Source organism: Ranitomeya variabilis, chromosome 5, assembly GCF_051348905.1.
Source record: "Ranitomeya variabilis isolate aRanVar5 chromosome 5, aRanVar5.hap1, whole genome shotgun sequence".
NCBI classification, from domain to species: Eukaryota; Metazoa; Chordata; class Amphibia; order Anura; family Dendrobatidae; genus Ranitomeya; species Ranitomeya variabilis.
In genome coordinates this window covers 653,083,252-653,100,016 of record NC_135236.1, presented here as the reverse complement: position 1 = coordinate 653,100,016, position 16,765 = coordinate 653,083,252, and the positions used below count along the sequence as shown (strand labels likewise).

Sequence of the window (16,765 nt, the reverse complement as noted above, 5' to 3'; positions counted from 1 at the left end):
CTGGGCCAAATCCTGACTGATGGCCGCCCATTTGTTTCTAATCAAAGCTTAGGGTTTATTGCAACTTCTGTGTTTTTTTTATCTTCACCCTTTTTGCTGATTGGTTCTCAATCCGCTTGAAATCTGGGGAGTTTCGTAAAATTTTCATGTTTTGTTCACCGACCCACTCGGTTATCACTTTTGTTTTATGATATGGTCTCCATCATGGAAAAAGAGTTCTTCATCCCTCAGTTGCTCCTGTATCGTTAGGAGAAGTTGCTTTTGGAGGATGATTAGATCCCATTCTTTATGCATGTCAGCGTTCTTAGGCAAAATTGTGAGTGAACCCCCTCCATGGATGAGAAGCCTCCATACATGAAGGGTCTCAGAAGGCTTTACTGTTGACTCATGGTAGTTCTCACCTTTTCTTCTACAGACACTCATTCTTCCAGATGTCCCAAACAGTCTGAAGGAGACTTCATCAGAGAAAATAACTTTCCCCAGTTCTCTGCAGTCCAATCTCTGCACTTCCTGCAAAGTTATTTTCTCCGATGAAGCCTCCTTCAGATTGTTTGGGACATCCATAAAAATGATTGTCCGGAGAAGAAAAGATGAGTGCTACCATAAATCCTGTGTGATGCCATCAGTAAAGCATCATAAGACCATTCATGTGTGATGACTTTTCATTCATGGAGGGAGTTTGTTCACAATTTTGCCTAAGAACACGGCCATGAATAAAGAATACGACCTAAACATCCTCCAAGAGCAACATCTGCCAATGATCCAAGAGTAATTTGGTGATCAACAATGCTTTCTCCATGATGGAGACCGTGTCACAAGGCAAAAGTGATAACCAAGTGGGTCGACGGAAAAATGTTTTTGGGTTCATGGCCAGGAAACTTCCCAGATTTCGATCCCATTGAGAACTTGTCAATCCTCAAAGTGAGAGAAACAAGAACACAGAAATTGTGATAAACTCCAAGCACTGATCAGATAAGAATGGGCGGTCAATGGTTAGGATTTGGCCCAGAAACTGATATCCAGCTTCTTTGCCGAATATGTGATATTTGGTGAATGACATACTTTTGGTTAAGGTATTAGACCCATGTTTGTTAAGGACGAAGTAAACTTTCCTAGACAGTTTGGGCCGAAAGTTACTGCGGCCGCTGTCTGCTAATCCACTTGGTCAGCTGTTGTTCTTCCCATCTTTTGGGATAGCTGTGGAACGTCCCACGGTTCTATGTCGTCCCCCCAGTGTTATTAATGAGAACAATGGGTTTCTCTATCGCCTCTCATTGGGGGACACAGGAACCATGGGTGTATGCTGCTGCCACTAGGAGGCTGACACTATGCAAATAAAAAAGTTAGCTCCTCCTCTGCAGTGTACACCCTACCGACAGGAAGTAGGATATTCAGTTTAGCTTAGTGTCAGTAGGAGGTGGACACGGGTCTTTCGTTAGACCCATATCTACCTCAATGTGCGTCGTTCCTTTTCAGGTACCACGGAGGGATACAGGGTGAACAGTCACACCTGTACTCCCACAAAGAGACTATGAGTACGGCGTGTACTGCCACCCCGTATCCTCATACGTCTAGTCGGCAGGACCCCAGCCCCTAACACAGAAGCGTGTTCAGGTGATTCGTACCGGGCCTGCCTCCGTCTCCCACCCACTCGCCCACCAGAGCCTGTCGGTCTGAGGAGATGAGGACGTCCCACATCGCAGGATTTCGGACGTCTGATCCATGCTGGACGGGAAGGTATTTTTTCTTTCTTCCCAGGGTCTGGCGAAGTCAGGAGAAGATAAGAAGATGAGAAGACAAGAAGAAAGATAGATCCTGGTTCCCCCTTAAGCTATCTGTTCTGAACCTTTACGGAGTTTTTTTTTTTTTAGTTTCGGCAGCCTTCCTTGCCTTTTACGGCCGTAGTGGGGGCACCGGGTATCCCACCGCTGCGTTTTGAGGCCTCCGCACCGCCCCCTCCGCGCTCCGGCGGTCATTTGCCACAAATCTAGGTCCCGGCTTTTCTCGGGCCTACTTACAGCGCTGGCTCCGTCCCCCATTCTCTCAACATCCGGGCGGGCTTTTCTGCCGCCCAACTCTGTTTATACCTTTCCTGTGCAGGGCGGCTAGCTCCGCCCACTACTCCCAGCCGCCCCATTCGGCCTGGGATCGCCGCCATCTTGCTGGAGAGCGCTCTCCTCCACACCTGGTGGCTATTCCTGCTCCCGAAATGAGAGCGGGTCCCTTCTCACCAGCATGCGTCTTCCCGGCCTGGTTCCCCGCCTCCATCTTCCTGCTGGGGCCCTGGACCTGTGCCCTGATGCCTGTCGCAGCTACAGCCTGGGAGCAGACTACAGGACACTACACCTGCTGTGAGTAGCACTGCTTCGCAGTTTTGCACTCCTCTCTGCATCCCTCCTGTTCCCCTAGCCTTCTGGCATTCTTTATAGGTATGCTTACCATGCCTAATCCGATAGGGGAGCGTTCTTGTCCTCCTTTTATGCAAGCCGGTCACTCGTGTGATTATATTCCATCGTGCAATCACTGAGTCACTAGTGTATCAGTACTCTAGATCCGGGCAGCCACTGGCGAAAATACGTAATAGTACTCTGGAGCCGTGCAATCTCCGGCGTAGTAGTCCCCTAGAACCGTACAGTCACTGGCTCAATATGTAACAGTACTTCATAGTCGTGCAGTCGAAGGTGTATCAGTACTCTAGACCCGTGCAGTCACCGGCGTAATACGTAATAGTACTCCGGAGCCGCGCAATCACTTGCGTAGTGGCACTCTAGAGCCGCGCAATCACTGGCGTAGTAGAACTTTTGAGCCTTACAGTCACTGGCATAGTAGTACTAGAGCCGTGCAGTCGCCGGTGTTAAGTGCTCTAGAGCCGTGCAGTTTCTGGCAGGGGTATGGCAGTATGCCCTACGCTGCCGTCATCTGTGCCACTGTCTGCCCTCACCTTCCACAGGGAGATGGAACATTATGAAACCTGCCATATGGCGTTCACTTCGCAGAAGGTTTCAGTGGCACTTTTCTCCTTGGAGTCTTTCCATTTTTTTCACACTGCTGTTGTGATTTCTGCTATCGCAGACCTGTGCCTTGATTTTCAGCAGTGCGAGCCTTGGCTATTTCTCTCCACACAGGGTTGCTAGAGCCCTGGCATATCTCCTGCTCTCAGGCACTCGCCCTCCATCTCCCTGCAGCCTCCTCCGGATGCAACCATTACACTGCTCTAAGCAGAGATGGGAGCTGCTCCTACCCAGTTCACGACTGCAGTGTTCGGACCTAACTTCCAGCTGGTTAAGAGTCCGTATTTCCCAGCAACGTCTGCTGTGGCTCAGTCGATAAAGAATCTGACCACATATCGCAGGCGCAAAGGTTTGAACTCAGGTGCACAACAGACAGAGTTTGGTCTCCCTGTTGTCAAGCCCACTGTTCTACCTTCAGGAGAACGAGCACAGCAGGACATACTTCAAGACAGACTCCGTGCTGCGGCTTACTACACAGAAGCTGTTATTCTGCCTGATGCCGTCAGGATCATGACCTAGACCGCAACACAGAATCAACTCTCTCCTATACCCTTCTCCAGGGTTCTCTCCATGCTGATTTAGTCGCAGGATACAGAGAGCCGATCGCAGCTGTACTCTATCTGCCATAGTCGCAGGATATCGAGAGCCGATCCCAGCTGTGCTCTGTCTGCCATAGTCGCAGGATATCGAGAGCCGATCGCAGCAGTACTCAATCTGCCATAGTCACAGAATACTGAGAGCCGATCGCAGCAGTACTCCTTCCACCATCCCGGTTTCACACGCACCACCTTCCAGGTACAGTACGGTATTTGACACTGTCGTATCTTCAGCGGATCAGACGTGTCCCGGATTGACCACTGCAGTGGTACTGGCGTTCTGTACTATATTCAGGTAAGTCAGACGCACTCTCCTATTCCTACCGTACGATTGCAGCAGTACTCTGTCCGCTATCCAGGTTTTAGAATGTCATCTTCCAGACACATTTAGTCAATACCTGCCGTCTTTCCAGTGGTTTAGATGTGCCCGAGATCAATAGCTGCATGGGTCCTGATCTTTTGCCCCAGAGTCAGGTGAGTCAGAAACTCCCTCTATTTCACTCTTAAGGGTCCTTTGCAGCATCTGCCTAGGCTCTCTTCTAGTCACCACTCAGAGAGAGGTGCCCGGTATTCATTACTTCTGGCCGCTTTCAGGTGAGTCAGAGGAGCAATTTTTACTGTGTTTCATGGTCAATAACGTCTGTGGTCTATTAACAGCTATACAGAAGATCTACCACGTACCACAGGGTGGATCTCAGTGCCACAGGGTGGACCTCAGTGGCAGCATAAGTGGCCAGCCCCTTTTTCAGGTAGGTCGGACACGCCGGTGTCAGGTACCGACTAGTTGCAGTTTTTTTTTTTTTTTTTGTTTTTTTTTCTTCACGCACTGGGCCTTAATTGCGCGTTGCACTCTGGAGGCCTTTCCTCTCCGTCTGGTTATTCGGGCCTACCACTAACTATAGGTCTGTCTGCACTATCCAGTGCGTTATTCCTATCATATGTGATTACAGTATTATACGGTCTGGCTGTCTCTTTCGGAGTCAGAGCCCGTATCATACCTTGACTCATGATGTTCGCTGCACTGTTCTAGAGGTCCTTAAGTTACCTCAATACAGAGCTTCCTATTTATGTGTCAGTACTTACCTCTTCTTTCTTACAGACACTGGATCAAACCTCGAGCATCTCCGGGTTTTTATTTCCGACCGAGGCAGGAACAGGTTCTTCCACCTCTGATAAGAATTGGATCCTACTCTGTGCAAGCATCGTCCAGTGTAGAAGGCTGCTCCACGCCTGGATCCAATAATGGGGTTTCGGTGATAATACGTTCCTTCCTTCAGCAGGATTCGTATCCTTTTCACTGTTATCCTCGTTTGTGTGGTGTCTTATACTTAGGTAAGTAGATCCACACACTACAATCCTCTCCCCGTCCCAGAGGGTCCGGGACGGATAGGGTCACCCATGTCGTCATAGGTAAGGATCTTCCCTTTGGCAGTCTGATCTTTTTCTGGGGCCTATGTACCCCTTCCTAGGGCCAACTTTCCATGGAATGACATACTCCAGGTTTTCCATGGACTCTCCTCCTTTGACGGCTCATATCCGACTGTGCCTATCATTGCCCATCTTGTCAACATTTTCCAGTTTTTCCACCGATACAGTCCTCCTCTCCCAGAGAGAGGATACCTACGGCGGACTAATAACCCATGGCAAAGTCGACCATTGAAGTGTCCGCCGTTACATTGTGCCCTGCCTTTGTTTCCATCTGGGCAGCAAAGTTTATAGACGCATGGGCTAAGCTGCTCCATCAGGGCACCCTTCATGGAGTCCGATCGGAGGAAATTGCTGTCCTTGCGGACTAATTTAGTCTTGCAGGGAAGTACATGGAATCCGCCCCGGCGGATGCCGGCGCAGGTGCTGCTTGGACATCCAGCAATATCGGGCCAATCCGAAGGTCCATTTTGCTTAAGGCGTGGCAGGACTTATCCTCTGGAAAGTCCCTCGCCAGCTTGCCTTCCGAGGTTTTCCATCAGTTTGGCTCCAACTTGAACCAATTATTAAAGAGGTTATCGGAGGGACGAGTTCTCTTCTTCCTCAAACTAAACCTCGTTGTTCTCCTGGGTCCGCGTGTGCTTTCCTTTATTTTATGAAAGCTTTTATCCAGGTCTCTCTTTTTTCTTCAAAACATCGGACATTCCTGCTTTTTTGTGAGGGGCGGGCCCTTTTTTCGTTTTACTTCTTTTCAGGCTCTTAGCCTCTTCCAGAGTCTGTGTCATCAGTTTTGTACATTCTGTGAATCACGGGTTCAGTGCTCTGCCCTTACCTTGCCCAGGTTCTCCATGGCTCTGTCCATCATTCTAGATTCCCTTCCTTTCGTCCTGCTTGGACTCATCCTTCTTAGCGTTCGCTCATCACGCTACTGGGTCAGGGCGAGGTGCATCTATCCAGCTAAGGCCGCCCCTCCCCCTTTTCAGTATACGGGCTCGGCGTAGAGAAGCCCTCCGGCCTCCAAATCAGCGTATTCCCGCAATATCCAGTCAGCAATGTTTAGATTTCCAGGTCAGAGCAGAGCTCTTCCTTCCTGGTTTAAGGCGCACTCTACCCGGGCAGTGGGCGCCTCCCAGCAGTGCACATATAGGGCCACTGCCTTGCACCTCTACAGACCGATGTTCGGTCCTCCACATATTCGCGAAATTTCCATGCCTAGCTTAGGCGTATGCCGGCTTAGGTAGGAAGACCTTGCAGGCGACGGTGGTCAGTTCCTCTGACCTAGTTTGAGTTGTCTGTTTTTCCCACCCCAGGGACTGCTTTGGGACGTCCCATGGTTCCTGTGTCCCCCAATGAGAGGCGATAGAGAAAACAGGATTTTTGGTTGCTTACCGTAAAATCTGTTTCTCGGAGCCTTCATTGGGGGACACAGCACCCTCCCAAGTTGAACAGCTCTGTTTATTGTGTTATACTGTTAACGTTTGTGTTCTTTGGACACTGAGTGTTTGAAACTGTTGAACTGTAGAGCGCTGCGAAACTTGTTGGCGCTATATGAATAAAGTTTATTATTATTATATTATTCTTGCTCTTTTACACGTTGCTTTCTCCTACTGCTTTCTCACTAACTGAATATCCTACTTCCTGTCGGTAGGGTGTACACTGCAGAGGAGGAGCTAACTTTTTTATTTGCATAGTGTCAGCCTCCTAGTGGCAGCAGCATACACCCATGGTTCCTGTGTCCCCCAATGAAGGCTCCGAGAAACAGATTTTACGGTAAGCATCCAAAAATCCTGTTTTTCATACTTACTGTACAATCCCTTTCTCATTGAATACATTGGGAGATACAGCTCCCACCTTATTTTTGGTTCTCCTGTCCGAGGGTCAGTTCCTGTTGACTGTGGGTCTTTTCTTCCCCAGATTCTGGTTCCTGGTTGTTTCTCATTATAAATTTTTTTGGGGGGTTGTTCTCCTACTGATTTCTGAGCTGCCTAGTGTCCTTGGAGAGGGTATAGCCCACCAGATGAGGTCAAACCCCTTAGTAGAAGGGCCTTTGCCCACGTCCAGTGTCTCCCAATGTATTAGGCAAAAATCCAATTTTCACCCAAACTGGAAAAAAAAAAAAAATCTTCTGAGTATAGCCCACCATTGTTTTAACCATAGCAAAAGCAAAACTTTTTTTTTTTTAAATTAGGTAAGAAATCCATTGACCTGGAAAAAAAACGCACTCTTCAAGTCAAAAACAAGGCCAAGAAAAAGAAAAAGACGGAGAACATTTCTCAAGAGGTCGGAGGAGAAGTGGCGAGCAGAGAACCAGAAAGCCCTAGTTCCCCAGCCCAGAACGGGACCTCTGACCAAGAAGACAATGGGGCCTGTCCTGAGATCGTGCCTGAGAAAACAGCCCCGAAGGAAGGTATTGTAAGATGTCTGTCTCCGAACGCCGGATCCAAGTGTACGACCTCGAACGTCAAAACCAGTACAGACAGAAAATTGCACGAATGCAACTTGCAGCCACTTGTGCCCCTCTTGTTTCAGCGATGAGCCTCCCACCCCAAAAAAACAACCTTTTGACATCTCTTATTGAAATGTCAAAACAACTCTACTGCGGTATAAATAATTAAGTGAGAAAAAAATGAAAAAGTTTGTTTCGTATGTAAGCTGTCAAAGTACGGCCAAGACCTCGACGCTGATTCTTCCGCCATAAATGATGCATTGGCGTGAATTATTTACAGCTGCAGGAGAGGTTCCCCTGACCCCAATGACCTGCCCTTGTTGCACCAGGAACGTCTCTCAGGCGAGGGTTATATCCCGGCCCGTCCTCCATATTGATTTACGATCTACAGAATTATAATAAAGCTTCACATGATATAATACCTCTAGTTTTAGTACTTTTAGTTGCTTTGGGGCTTGAATGTAATTATAACCACATACCGCATTACTTAGCGTTCACCAGTTAGCTCAGTCTTATACTGCAGGGGTCTCCCGCTCGCTGACATTTGCAAGATTACAGCTTCTAACAGGTCACCAACAGCATGCTGGGAGTTGTAGTACAGGAACTGCTTGTCAGCCAAAGCTTTTTGTAAGCCGGTAATGTACAACATAATTAACACCTTCCGTCCTTGTATAACCTTAGCTGCCGCTGACCCTCCGCCCGTGTCCGAAGCTTCACCTCTGCCCATTGTTGAGCAGCGCAGCCCAAGCCCAATGTTTAGGAGAACTGCACCCAGGAAAGAGCAACCAAAGGAGAAAGGAGGTTCGTATCCATTTGCTGGACGATCCATATCAACTTGTAGTAGTTGCTAAGATTTTAATAATAATTTAACAATTGCTTGAATAGCAATTCCCTAATAAAACAATATTTTTGGAATCTCCGCGAGTGCACGAAATTCACTCCTTTTGTGAGGCCCCTAGCAGATGACAGACCCCTGTAGCCCCATTGACTGTTCATGTGCATGGAAAATATATTTTTATTATTATACGTGACCCTCATTATATTGCATTTATGTCAACCCCTAGACCTCCAGAGCCGAAAGAAGAAATCCCGTTCTCTACTTCCGATTAGCACCAGCAAAGACCACCGCTCCAAAGAAGAGCAACATCGGGACTGTGTGAATTTGGCAGCCGTCCTGTGCGCCAGTGGAGGTAAGGGTGTTTCAGAATGTAACCCCCTATTGTACCTACCTGGCATTGGGGTTACCATTGACCCTAGTTTGCAGTTTCAGGTGAATTTAGTAGAAATTAGGTAATGGTAATCCATGTCTGACCACTAGGGGGCGGCCTCAGGTTCCACTGTGACCACCCCCAGTCGCTAGAGTAAGGGTCTCTATAGTCATCTGTACATCCAAAGTGAAGAGGTTGAATAGAGCGGTGGACTGCTCACGTGTTAGGGGGGCTGACTGAAGCGGCTGAGCGCTGTCTCTTTTAACCCCACATTAATTGGAGTGTCGCCGCACATGTCAACCGACGCGCTAGCTAAACTAGTCGTGCATTAAAAAGGACCTGTAAACAGACTCTGCCCTTATTTTATTCCCACTGCTCCCCCGAGTTTTCCTTATTAAAAAAAAATAAAAATCCACCATATGGTTCCAGAGATACGGGACTTTTTATCTTTTTACCAAGAGGGCAGTAATGCAGACACGCCCCTGAGGATCCTGTAAGCCACTCCCTGTTGGAAAGACTATAAAAAATGGACACTTTTGAAATAGTAACTGATGAGCAAGGGTGCTCGGATAAGGTGTTATCTGAGCATGCTCATGTGCTAATAGAGTATCTTCGGCGTGCTCGAATACTATGCTCGAGTCGCTGTGGCTGCATGTCTCGCAGCTGTTTGACAGCCGCAACACTTGCAGGGATTGCCTATTTGTTGGGGCCAGTCGTGAGACATGCAGCCGCGGCGACTCGAGCATAATATTCGAGCACACAAGGAGTGTCTGTGAACAACAAGCAGAATTGTGAATACAGCTCTTGAAGGGAATGGGTTGTGGCGTCTATACATCTCCTGAGCGGTCCTTGCTGCTGGTTACCCCGTTATCTGGCTGCCTCATTGTACCTGAATACTGACTGTCTCCTCCTTGTTCTCTCTTTACAGAATCCTCCATGGGGAGAAGTTCTTTGAATGATCTTTCATCTCATCTCGGCCTCTACAGCGATAGAGCGTCCCTGCACCGACTCATGGAGGAAGAGGGTTAGCAAAAAATTACTTTTCTGACAGCTACCTATTGAATAAGCATTGAAATTAGTATTTACAGGGAAACGGTCATGAGAAAATGTCCTGCTTTAAAGTTTTTGTGTGGCATATTTTTTTTTACAAGGTTCTTTTTTTTTTTTTTTTATCACAAGCAAAATGAGAAATATGGTATTTTTTACACTGGCCACCAAGGCTTTTTTAGACTCATACTACTTGTGCTGTCTGGAGGAGTTTACACCAGTTTCCTTATCATCAGAGGCAGGATTAGTCACTGATGATAACACCTCTATACACAGCTGATAATGCCAGATCCACCAATCTCAATAGATGTCACATTGACTTGTTCACATGCTCATTATATGCTTCAATACAAAAGCTAAGGGTCTGGATGTGACCATTATGTCTAATGTACATGTGTTGTTTCCTGACAGAACAGGAAGTTAGTTTGAAAAAGCCCAAGTGGCCAGTGTGAAAATTGCAAGATTTCTCATTTTTATTTTTAATAAAGATTGTGATGCAAGAAAAAAAAAATATTGCTGAAAAACTAACCAGATCTCCCAATAGAAACTGATGATGAAACTTAGGTATGTAGGAGTCTAGCTAGAGCTCCCTTATAAAAGGTTGTGGAAGACGGTTACATGACATGGTAAGACTGAGCTCAGCAACAAGTCACAAGGTAGTTATACTGCACCAGTTAGGTATCTTCCAGGCAAAGATATCAAAGCAGACTGGGGTCTCAAGCTGTGCTGTTCAAACTTTGATGAAGCACCAAAAAATGGGGAACATTGAGGACTGTAGACTAGTGATGAGCGAGTGTACTTGTTGCTCAGGTTTTCCAGAGAATGCTCGGGTGACCTCCGAGTATTTATGACTGCTCGGAGATTTAGTTTTCATCACCGCAGCTGAATGATTTACAGCTACTAGCCAGCTTGATTACATGTGGGGATTCCCTAGCAAGCAGGCAACCCCCACATGAACACATGAGCCTGGCTAGTAGCTGTAAATCATTCAGCTGCCGCGATCAAAACTAAATCTGCGAGCAGTCATAAATACTCGGAGGTCACCTGAGCGTGCTTGGGAAAACCAGAGCAACGAGTACACTCGCTCATCACTACTGTAGAGGCTTTGGTAGGCCAAGGAAACTTGATGCAGAAGATGAAGGACAAATCATACTTTCCTTTTGAAATTGGAAGATGTCCAGCAGTGCCATCAACTCAAAACTGGCAGCAACCAGTGGGACCCAGCTACACCCATCTACTGTTCGAAACGGTCTTAATGGAAGAATTGTGGCCAGAAAACCATACCTTCTAGATGGAAACAAGGCTAGCGATTAAACTATCTTCATGCAAACTATGGTGTAGGAAAATGGCACTAGGTGCAGCTTTACTTATGTAATAATAGCTAAATTTTTCCATTCTGCTTGTTTTTGCAGGAAAAGCTCACCTGGAGAGCGGACACTCAGAGCTCCAGCACCAGATCTCGCTGTGGAAAGGAGACCTGCAGGGGGCGTTACAGCTGGCTGCGGAGAGGGGCGAGCTCACAGACCAGCTGCTTGCTCTGGCACCAGTGGGTAGGTATTGGGAACGTATATATTGTCAGCCCTCTATAACTATTCAATAATACGACAACTAAAGGGTTATCCACAACTTACTGACTGCTGGGACCACCAGACTTGAATGAGCCGGTTTAGGGACCCCCCAAGATGTTGAGTCCTGGTTACCCCACTGGTTGAAAATCATTATCATTGTTCCTTTAGCCGGATACAAAGTTTGGGTTTGGACAGTTGAAGCCTACGTGAAGCAGCTGTGCTTCCAGGAACAGTATGTAAAGGCGGCCACCCATCTCCTCTCCATTAATAAGGTTTACGAGGCCGTGCAGCTCCTGAAAGGAAACCACTTGCACAGGTCGGTGGCTCTGCGGAGGTTTATAAGGGGGGATTCAGCTCTTCTATTGGTTTCTCAGAGCTGAAGGGTGGGATGTCCGTTTATAATTTTGGTTTGCCTTGCAGAGAAGCCATTGCTGTAGCCAAATCTCGTCTGCAACCAGATGACCCCATACTCCGGGATTTGTACACTAGCTGGGCCACGGTACTGGAGCAAGATGGTCACTACTCCATGGCTGCTAAGTGGTAAGGTTGGGCCAGATAGCAGGACTAAGTAGGTAAAGGACTGGGGTGAATGATCAGGATTATTTGCTTCCTTCAGCCTGATAAAAATTATATAGAAATTGCTTCTTCCGAGAGAAAGAGGTCTGGAACTCTAGCGCCACCTATTGGAAGTAGCAATCCTAAATGTCATTATTGACCCTTTAACCCCTTCCCGACCTGTGACACAGCGTATGTGTCATGAAAGTCGGTGCCAATCCGACCTGTGAACCATATGCTGTGTCACAGAATGATCGCGTTCCTGCAGATCGGGTGAAAGGGTTAACTCCAATTTCACCCGACCTGCAGGGACAGGGGGAGTGGTACTACAGCCCAGAGGGGGTGGCTTCGCCCCCCCGTGGCTACGATCGCTCTGATTGGCTGTTGAAAGTGAAACGAGCAATCTGTAATATTTCACCTATGAAAATTGGTGAGATATTACAATCCAGCCATGGCCGATGCTGCAATAGCATTGGCCATGGCTGGAGACCCCGACCTGGCCCCCCCACCGACTGACGGCGGTGATCTGCAGCCGCCGTCATTGTTCCCTACCCCTCCATCCTGTCCTAAGCGCCTTCCTCTCCCCTTATTTTTGTTTTTCCGTTAGGGGTAGGGTTAGGGTTGCGGTTAGGGTTGCACTTAGGGATAGGGTTGCACTTAGGGATAGGGTTGCACTTAGGGATAGGGTTGCACTTAAGGTTAGGGTTGCACTTAGGGATAGGGTTGCACTTAGGGTTAGGGTTGCACTTAGGGCTAGGGTTGCACTTAGGGCTAGGGTTGCACTTAGGGCTAGGGTTGCACTTAGGGTTAGGGTTAGAATTAGGGTTGCAATTAGGGTTAGGGTTACAATTAGGGTTAGAATTAGGGCTAGGGTTGGAATTAGCGCTAGGGTTAGAATTAGGCTATGTGCACACGGTGCTGATTTGGCTGCGGATCCGCAGCGGATTGGTCGCTGCGGATTCGTAGCAGTTTTCCATCACGTTTACAGTACCACGTAAACATATGGAAAACCAAATCCGCTGTGCCCATGGTGCGGAAAATACAGCACGGAAACACTGCGTTGTATTTTCCGCAGCATATCAATTCTTTGTGCGGATTCCGCAGCGTTTTACACCTGCTCCATAATAGGAATCTGCAGGTGAAATCCACACAAAAACACTGGAAATCCGCAGTAAATCCGCAGGTAAAGCGCAGTGCGTTTTACCTGCAGAATTTTCAAAAACAGTGTGGAAAAATCCGCACACAAATCCGCAATGTGGGCACATAGCCTTAGGGTTAGGGTTGGAATTAGGGTTAAGACTAGGGTTAGGGGTGTGTTGCGGTTAGGGTTGGGATTAGGGTTAGAGGTGTGTTGGGGTTAGTGTTGGAGTTAGAATTGAGGGGTTTCCACTGTTTAGGCACATCAGGGGGTCTCCAAACGTGACATGGCGCCACCATTGATTCCAGCCAATCTTGCGTTGAAAAAGTCAAATGGTGCTCTCTCCCTTCCGAGCCCCGACGTGTGCCCAAACAGTGGTTTACCCCCACATATGGGGTACCAGCGTACTCAGGAGAAACTGGACAACAACTTTTGGGGTCAAATTTCTCCTGAAACCCTTGGGAAAATAAAAAATTGCGGGCTAAAAAATTATTTTTGAGGAAAGAAAAATGATTATTTTCACGGCTCTGCGTTATAAACTTCTGTGAAACACTTGGGGGTTCAAAGTGCTCACCACACATCTAGATAAGTTCCTTTGGGGGTCTAGTTTCCAAAATGGGGTCACTTGTGGGGGGTTTCTACTGTTTAGGCACATCAGGGGCTCTGCAAACGCAACATGATGCCCGCAGAGCATTCCATCAAAGTCTGCATTTCAAAACGTCACTACTTCACTTCCGAGCCCCGGCATGTGCCCAAACAGTGGTTTACCCCCACATATGGGGTATCAGCGTACTCAGGAGAAACTGGACAACAACTTTTGGGGTCAAATTTCTCCTGTTACCTTTGGGAAAATAAAAAATTGCGGGCTAAAAAATTATTTTTGAGGAAAGAAAAAAGGAGATTTTTGTGTACTCACCATAAAATCTCTTTCTCTTAGCCTCTAATTGGGGGACACAGGACCATGGTGTTATGCTGCTGTCCACTAGGAGGCGACACTATGCATAATCTGAAAAAGATTAACTGTGGCTCCTCCTCTGCAATATACACCCCTGGACGGCGTCAGCCTTCTCCAGTTTTGTGCAAAAGCAGTAGGAGGAACGTAACATGAATAACATAGACATGCCTATAAGAAGGCCACTATGTACGAGCTCAAAGAACAATATGAGAACTCAACAGTAACAACAGCCCGAAAAGGGCAACATGGTGGGAGCTGTGTCCCCCAATTAGAGGCTAAGAGAAAGAGATTTTACGGTGAGTACACAAAAATCTCCTTTACTCTGTCACCTCATTGGGGGACACAGGACCATGGGACGTCCTAAAGCAGTCCCTGGGTGGGAAGCAATGGACGAATATTGTGCAGACAGGCCCCTATACTTAGGGCACCGCCGCCTGCAGGACACATCTACCCAGGCTCGCGTCCGCTGATGACTGGGTATGAACCCTGTAGTGTTTAGTAAATGTGTGTAGGCTAGTCCAAGTGGCCGCCTTACACACTTGTTGTGCCGAAGCCTGGTGCCGAATGGCCCAGGAGGCCCCTACCGCCCTTGTAGAGTGTGCCGTAATACCGGCTGGAAGAGGAGAATTCTTAAGACGGTAGGCCTCTTGTATGGTGGATTTGATCCACCTGGCAAGGGTAGCTTTGGAAGCTGGCAGACCCTTGTGGCCGCCTTCCGGAAGGAGGAAAAGAGAATCAGACCTCCGGAAGGACGCAGTCCTAGACACATATATACGCAATGCCCTGACGAGGTCAAGCGTATGCAGAGCCTTCTCCACTCTATGAACCGGAACCGAACAAAGGGATGGTAGTGAAATTTCCTCATTGAGGTGGAAGTTGGACACAACCTTCGGGAGGAAGGATGGTACCGTACGAAGAACTACCTTGTCCTGGTGAAAAGCCAGGAAGGGCCGTCTGCAGGAGAGTGCTGTCAGTTCAGACACCCTGCGTAGCGAGGTGATTGCCACCAGGAAAACCACCTTCTGGTTGAGAAGGAGGAGCGGGACCTCCTTAAGGGGTTTGAAGGGTGGTTCCTGCAATGCTGTCAGGACCAGGTTGAGGTCCCACGTTTCTAGTGGTCGTCTGTAGGGGGGAACCAATCGGGAAACCCCCTGAAGGAAAGTCCTTACTTGGGGCTTGGTAGCAATGCGCCTTTGAAAAAGCATTGAGTGGGCTGACACCTGGCTCTTAAGCGAGCCCAACGACAGCCTGGCCTCCAGACCGGATTGGAGAAAACCAAGTACTTTGGGTAGGGAATAAGGGAGTGGGATCTTGCCACGAGATTCGCACCAGGTAAAGAAAGCTTTCCAGGTACGGTAATAAATCTTGGCAGAGGCTGGCTTCCGTGCCCTGATCATGGTTCCAATGACGTCCGGCGACAGCCCTGCCTGGGTTAGAACCCAGGTCTCAAGGGCCACGCCGTCAAATTGAGAGCCCCTGAGTTCTGGTGGTAGAACGGGCCTTGTGATAGAAAATCGTGGCGGACGGGGAGACGCCAGGGGGCATCTGCTGTAAGTTGTACGATGTCGGCGTACCATGTACGTCTGGGCCAGTCCGGTGCAATTAGGATGGTTGGAACTCCCTCTTGTTTGATCTTCCTCACCACTCTGGATATGAGGGGGAGAGGTGGAAAAAAGTACAGAAGCTGGAACTGGGTCCAGTCCTGAACCAGAGCGTCTGCTCCGAGCGACCGCGGATCGTGTGTTCTGGCCATGAAGTTGGAGACCTTGGCATTGAAGTGGGATGCCATTAGGTCCACATCCGGGGTCCCCCAGCGGAGACAGATCTGTTGAAAAATTTCGGGATGGAGAGACCACTCCGCCCAGCGGAGGATGTGTGACACTTCTAGCATCGCCTGGGTACTGCGGGTCCCCCCTTGGTGATTCACATATACCACAGCCGTGGCATTGTCCGACTGTATTCTGATGTGAGAGGCTGCCAGTAAGTGATGGAAGGCCCTCAATGCCAGGAGGATGGCACGAATTTCCAGGATGTTGATGGGCATGGTCGCTTCCATTGGGGACCACTTGCCCTGTGGTGTAGGTGCACCGCACCCCAACCCGTCAGGCTCGCGTCGGTGGTCAGAACCCTCCATTGACCTGTGAGAAAGGATTTCCCCTTTGCTAGCGAGGTTGGCTTGAGCCACCAGTGCAGGGACCTCCTGGTTGACAACGTTAGCCGGAACTCCCTGTCGAGAGAAAAGGGATTCCTGTCCCAGGACTTCAGAATGGCTAGTTGGAGAGGCCTGAGGTGAAACTGGGCAAATGGGACCGCTTCTATTGCTGCCCCCATCTTGCCGAGGACTCTCATAGCAAAACGGAGAGATCGAGGAGGTTTGCGGAGGAGGGTGCGAACTCCTAGGCGGAGAGCCAGTGCCTTGTCCTTGGGAAGGAGCACCAGACCCCTGGAGGAGTTCAATAGCATTCCCAGGAAGGTCAGGGACTGACTCGGGGTTGGTGATGACTTTTGTAAGTTGATTAACCAGCCCATGCGACAGAGTATCGGTTGTGATTGAGACGCTGAGCTCGCAGTCCTTGAAGGTGGGAGCCTTGATGAGTAGATCGTCCAGGTATGGAACGACTACTATGCCTCTGGAGTGTAGGACGTCCATGGTGGCTGCCACGACTTTGGTGAACACTTTGGGAGCCGTGGCGAGTCCGAAAGGGAGAGCCACGAATTGGTAGTGGTCCTGGCCTATTGCAAACCTGAGAAACCTCTGATGGGCAGGTGCAAAGGGTATATGCAGCTATGCGTCTTGTATGTCTATGGAAGCAAGA

At 48.6% G+C, this 16,765-nt stretch overlaps 1 protein-coding gene across 2 annotated transcripts in view; it reads left to right on the top strand.

The window, feature by feature from the left end:
• GEMIN5 (gem nuclear organelle associated protein 5) overlaps window positions 1–16,765 on the top strand; it is a 66,490-nt gene that overhangs the window by 38,921 nt on the left and 10,804 nt on the right. For both annotated transcript variants that reach the window (XM_077266415.1, XM_077266414.1), the window contains exons 17-23: window positions 7,221–7,439; window positions 8,160–8,279; window positions 8,543–8,668; window positions 9,615–9,710; window positions 11,146–11,283; window positions 11,470–11,617; window positions 11,722–11,841. In XM_077266415.1, coding sequence (XP_077122530.1) covers window positions 7,221–7,439; window positions 8,160–8,279; window positions 8,543–8,668; window positions 9,615–9,710; window positions 11,146–11,283; window positions 11,470–11,617; window positions 11,722–11,841 — 967 coding nt within the window. The remainder of the gene's footprint in view (window positions 1–7,220; window positions 7,440–8,159; window positions 8,280–8,542; window positions 8,669–9,614; window positions 9,711–11,145; window positions 11,284–11,469; window positions 11,618–11,721; window positions 11,842–16,765) is intronic.